The sequence below is a fragment of the Schistocerca nitens genome, chromosome 9 (genome assembly GCF_023898315.1).
Source record: "Schistocerca nitens isolate TAMUIC-IGC-003100 chromosome 9, iqSchNite1.1, whole genome shotgun sequence".
Taxonomy (NCBI): domain Eukaryota; kingdom Metazoa; phylum Arthropoda; class Insecta; order Orthoptera; family Acrididae; genus Schistocerca; species Schistocerca nitens.
In genome coordinates this window covers 58907897-58913896 of record NC_064622.1, presented here as the reverse complement: position 1 = coordinate 58913896, position 6000 = coordinate 58907897, and the positions used below count along the sequence as shown (strand labels likewise).

Genomic DNA, 6000 nt, shown 5'->3' with positions numbered 1-6000 from the left:
TATACAGACACTGAAAAATTTTGTCAAGGGGTTTTGCACAAATTTTAAATGTTTTAGCGCACAGCTTTAACACCAGAGACTCGATATTCCGTATTAATACAGGTGAGATTGTTGTTGTTGTGGTCTTCAGTCCTGAGACTGGATTGATGCAGCTCTCCATGCTACTCTATCCTGTGCAAGCTTCTTCATCTCCCAGTACCTACTGCAACCTACATCCTTCTGAATCTGCTTAGTGTATTCATCTCTTGGTCTCCCTCTACGATTTTTACCCTCCACGCTGCCCTCCAATGCTAAATTGGTGATCCCTTGATGCCTCAGAACATGTCCTACCAACCGGTTCCTTCTTCTAGTCAAGTTGTGCCACAAACTCCTCTTCTCCCCAATTCTATTCAATACCTCCTCATTAGTTATGTGATCTACCCATCTAATCTTCAGCACTCTTCTGTAGCACCACATTTCGAAAGCTTCTATTCTCCTCCTGTCCGAACTATTTATCGTCCATGTTTCACTTCCATACATGGCTACACTCCATACAAATACTTTCAGAAACGACTTCCTGACACTTAAATCTATACTCGATGATAACAAATTTTTCTTCTTCAGAAACGATTTCCTTGCCATTGCCAGTCTACATTTTATATCCTCTCTACTTCGACCATCATCAGTTATTTTACTCCGTAAATAGCAAAACTCCTTTACTACTTTATGTGCCTCATGTCCTAATCTAATTCCCTCAGCATCACCCGATTTAATTTGACTACATTCCATTATCCTCGTTTTACTTTTGTTGATGTTCATGTTATATCCTCCTTTCAAGACACTGTCCATTCCGTTCAACAGCTCTTCCAAGTCCTTTGCTGTCTCTGAGAGAATTACAATGTCATCGGCGAACCTCAAAGTTTGCAAAGGGTTGCAAATTATCCGTCACATCGTCTTAACAAAAGTTCATGAACAGTTCATAAGCAGTATCAAAAGCGCACAGCTTTAACACCAGAGACTCGGTATTCCGTATTAATACAGGTGAGATTAGGGTTGCAAATTATCCGTCACATCGTCTTAAGAAAAGTTCATGAACAGTTCATAAGCAGTATCAACGTGTCAGAATGAAATTCACTCTGCAGCGGAGTGTGCACTGATATGAAACTTCCTGGAAGATTAAAACTGTGTGTCGGATCGAGACTCGAAATCGATGTTTGGAAGGTAGGAGACGAGATACTGGCGGAATTGAAGCTGTGAGAAAGGGTCGTGAGTCGTGCTTGGGTGGCTCAGTCGGTAGAGCAATTGCCCCGAAAGGCAAAGGTCTTGAATTCGAGTCTCGGTCTGTCACACACTTTTAATCTGACAGGAAGTTTCAGTATCAACGTGAGTTGTAACATCTCGTCAGTTGCTCTGCATACTGCCTGTGTACAACAGTGAACCAAATCACCACGCTTACTTCTTTCGTGACAGACGGTAGCACGAGGCAGGTGGATCAAGGTTCAACATCCCGTTGACAAGGAGATAATTAGACATGTTGCCGAATTTATTGCGATAGGCCAACGTTCTGAGATGCATATCGTTTGTCAGACACCCTTGTTTGCCTTAGCATTTTTTAACATTATTAGCAAAATAAAAAAACAACTGAAAGATGCTGTTTATTGAAGCTTTGGTCAAATATTCGGCACAGAAATAGAACAATTGTACAGAAGCACTTTCTCAGTGTGTGCGGTTAATGGCCTTATTCTAGGTTACAGAGAACAGCGACCAGGCTCTTAGATAGCTACATTACGTTTTTATTTCACTCTCCAGAAATTGTTAGTTCGTGCACCTGGACACCTGCTGAATCACTTTTCTGAGACACACACACACACTGCGTTTGTTACTTTAATTAAAGTCTATTACAAGTAGTGAATAAATAAGAAAACAAGCATCATGATGTCTTAGTTAAGTCAGTGCAAATGCGTATGTGTACACGAGGGACAGTAACTGTCTCTTTTTGTCGGTGGTAAAAACGTGTGGTGAGTAGAAGGACGTCCGTGTCAACCGTTGTAGCGGCAGTTGTTTGTCCAAAGGCTGCAGTGTTGCACAGGCGTGTCGACGAGCGCTGACAGGAGTCTACCAGAGAATGCCTTCACGGCAGTCGGTCTCCTTGACCATTGTGTGGCACGACGAAGCGTCGGTGGCTCGCCGCCATCTGGTCGTCTCCTCTACGGCTGCTGACAGTAGTCGGCCGAAGTAACAGCAGTGCCGTGACGTCACTGCCAGAACAGCGCCGCCAGCAGACCCCAGAGCAGCCACAGGAGGAGCGCCGTGGCCGCCGCCCGTATTGCCCTGTCGACGCGCCTCAGTCTGCACAACAAGCAGACGACGAGTCAAGCACAGAGTTGTAAAAAAAAACTACCGTAGGCTAGCACAAGTACGTGTAGACTACGGTGGTTCTCCTAGCAGCCTTGGTCACTGAAGAACGTACCCACGTTACTTGTACGTTAGGTGTGTTGCCTACCTATTAGGCTTTACCTCATATCTATTGCTTTCTTTACGCAGGCGATCAGTGTGTTACTAGATTCCCCTACAAACTGGAAACGGTAAACTGCCTAGAAAGAGACTGAGCATACAGGGTGGTCCATTGATCGTGACCGGGCCAAATATCTCGCGAAATAAGCGTCAAACAAAAAAACTACAAAGAACGAAACTTGTTTAGCTTGAAGGGGGAAACCAGATGGCGCTATGGTTGGCCCGCTAGATGGCGCTGCCATAGGTCAATCGGATATCAACTGAGGTTTTTTTTTTAAATAGGAACTCCCATTTTTTATTACTTATTCGTGTAGTACATAAATAAATATGAATGTTTTAGTTGGACCACTTTTTTCGCTTTGTGATGGATGGCGCTGTAATAGTCACAAACGTATAAGTACGTGGTATCACGTAACATTCCGCCAGTGCGGACGGTATTTGCTTCGTGATACATTACCCGCGTAAAAATGGACCGTTTACCAATAGCGGAAAAGGTCGATATCGTGTTGATGTACGGCTATTGTCATCAAAGTGACCAACGGGCGTGTGCTATGTATGCTGCTCGGTATCCTGGACGACATCATCCAAGTGTCCGGACCGTTCGCAGGATAGTTACGTTATTTAAGAAAACAGGAAGTGTTCAGCCACATGTGAAACGTCAACCACGACTTGCAACAAATGATGATGCCCAAGTAGGTGAGATATTTGCCCGGTCACTATCAATGGACCAACCTGCATATAAAGGGCCATATAACCTACGCACCTTTTTATTCCACATTTTTATCCTCATGTCTTTTACTTAAAAACAGACGGCTGGCGGCAGTCACTCACCGCACTCCGTGACGCCACCTAATCGCGGCTCCGACATCATCGTTGCTATTGTAAAAGCTGGGCTTATTTCGTCTTGCATTATCTGTAAAGAGTCTTCATACGCTTGGAGAAATACACGTAAATCTTTCGTTTCCTGTGTTAACTGTTTCGCTAATCATTTGTGCTCCTGACTAGTTTCCCTACCACGACAGTTGCCACACCACCCTGCGGCCCACGCCATCTTACCTTTGTGTGTTCTGCTCATAATTCGGTTACTTCCGTCACTGTATTTGTCTCTGGACGTAATTTTGAGGTCAGTTTGTATACTACTGGCCATAAAAATTACTACACCACGAAGATGACGTGCTACGGACGCGAAATTTAACCGACACGAGGAAGATGCTTTGATATGCAAACGTTTAGCTTTTCAGAGCATTCACACAAGGTTGGCACCGGTGGTGACATGAGGAAAGTTTCCAACCGATTTCTCATACACAAACAGCAGTTGACCGGCGTTACCTGGTGAAACGTTATTGTGATGCCTCGTCTAAGGAGGAGAAATGCGTATCATCACTTTGATGAAAGTCGCATTATAGCCTATCGCGATTGCGGTTTATCGTATCGCGACACTACTGCTCGCATTGGTCGAGATCCAATGACTGTTAGCAGAATATGGAATCGGTGGGTTCAGGAGGGTAATACGGAACGCCGTCCTGGATCCCAACGGCCTCGTATCACTAGCAAAAAAATGGTTCAAATGGCTCTGAGCACTATGGGACTCAACTGCTGAGGTTATTAGTCCCCTAGAACTTAGAACTAGTTAAACCTAACTAACCTAAGGACATCACAAACATCCATGCCCGAGGCAGGATTCGAACCTGCGACCGTAGCGGTCTTGCGGTTCCAGACTGCAGCGCCTTTAACCGCACGGCCACTTCGGCCGGCGTATCACTAGCAGTCGAGATGACAGGCATCTTATCCGCATGGCTGTAACGGATCGTGCAGCCACGTCTCGATCCCTGAGTCAACAGATGGCGACGTTTGCAAGGCAACAACCATCTGCACGAACAGTTCGACAACGTTTGCAGCAGCATGGACTATCAGCTCTGAGACCATGGCTGCGGTTACCCTTGACGTCATTTTTTCGGTTGAATCCAGGTTCTGTTTACAGCATCATGATGGTGAACGCACATTGGAAGCGTGTATTCGTCATCGCCATACTGGCGTATCACCCTGCGTGATGGTGTGGGGTGCGGTTGGTTACACGTCTCGGTTACCTCTTGTTCGCATTGACGGTTCTTTGAACAGCGGACGTTACATCAGATGTGTTACGAGCAATGGCTCTACCCTTCATTCGATCTCCTTGAAGCCCTACATTTCAGCAGCATAATGCACGACCGCATGTTGCAGGTCCTGTACGAGCCTTTCTGGTTACAGAAAATGTTCGACTGCTGCCCTGGCCAGCACATTCTCCAGAACGTCTGGTCAATGGTGGCCGAGCAACTGGTTCTTCACAATACGCCAGTCACTAATCTTGATGAACTGTGGTATCGTGTTGAAGCTGCATGGGCAGCTGTACCTGTACACGCCATCCAAGCTCTGTTTGACTCAATGCCCAGGCGTATCAAGGCCGTTATTACGGCCAGAGGTGGTTGTTCTGGGTACTGATTTCTCAGGATCTATGGACCCAAATTGCGTGAAAATGTAATCACACGTCAGTTCTAGTATAATATATATGTCCAATGAATACCCGTTTATCATCTGTATTTCTTTATGGTGTAGCAATTTTAGTGGCCAGCAGTGTAGTAGTTTCGACCAGTACTGCGTACTGCAAGAAAATGGATACCTGTTTTTAAGCCCTTGTGTATGACAGAGTGTTGATGATTCAGTATGCAGCTGTGTCACTGAAAGGCAGCGGGTAGTTAGCAGGCGACAAAAACCAAGAGGAGGCAGTGCTGTGCCTATCGCGACGACTGCTGGTGGCGAGCAGAGAGCGACTCCTACCTGTTCCAGCGTGGCATAGCCTCGTTGACGTTCGCCATGTCCTCCTTCAGGATGTAGAGGCGCACGCCGCGCACGTATCGGTAGAAGTACGTGTCCCAGTCGAAGCCCCTCATGTCGAAAGGGAAGAGCTGGCGGTCCACGGGGGAGAGGCGCGACCACAGCTCCTTGCAGCGCCGGTTGTCGAACGACCACTCCCGCGTGCAGAAGTAGCTCGTCACGTCCAGGAGGCGGTGGATCTTCCGGTACGCGCCCACCATCCTGCGGACAACGCGACAGTCGTCACAGGCAGCTACGCATTAGCTGTTCCTCGTGCCACGTTTGACAACGAACACCTCGAGTGCGAGGCTACAAAAGTCGAATGATGTTTACGGCTTACGACGCTCCACATATTGTCTACCACGCAGCCACAATGTTGGCTGATAATGGCAACAGGTGGCGGCACTGGAGCTATCCGCCGGCCGCGGTGGTCTCGCGGTTCTACGCGCTCAGTCCGGAACCGCGCGACTGCTACGGTCGCGGGTTTGAATCCTGCCTCGGGCATGGATGTGTGTGCTGTCCTTAGGTTAGTTAGGTTTAAGTAGTTTTAAGTTCTAGGGGACTGATGACCTAAGATGTTAAGTCCCATAGTGCTCAGAGCCATTTGAACAATTTTTTGGAGATATCCAGTGGTGAGCACAGCATGAGTCTGCAGGG

At 47.0% G+C, this 6000-nt stretch overlaps 1 protein-coding gene across 1 annotated transcript in view; it reads right to left on the bottom strand.

Annotated features, from left to right (window-relative positions):
• Positions 1-2090: 2090 nt before the first annotated feature.
• The window catches only part of LOC126203283 (fatty acyl-CoA reductase wat-like), a 203838-nt gene continuing 199928 nt past the window's right edge, over positions 2091-6000 (bottom strand). The window contains exons 8-9 of the mRNA XM_049937541.1: positions 5308-5565; positions 2091-2328 (exon numbers count right to left, since the gene is read on the bottom strand). Coding sequence (XP_049793498.1) covers positions 2235-2328; positions 5308-5565 — 352 coding nt within the window. The 3' untranslated portion in view covers positions 2091-2234. The remainder of the gene's footprint in view (positions 2329-5307; positions 5566-6000) is intronic.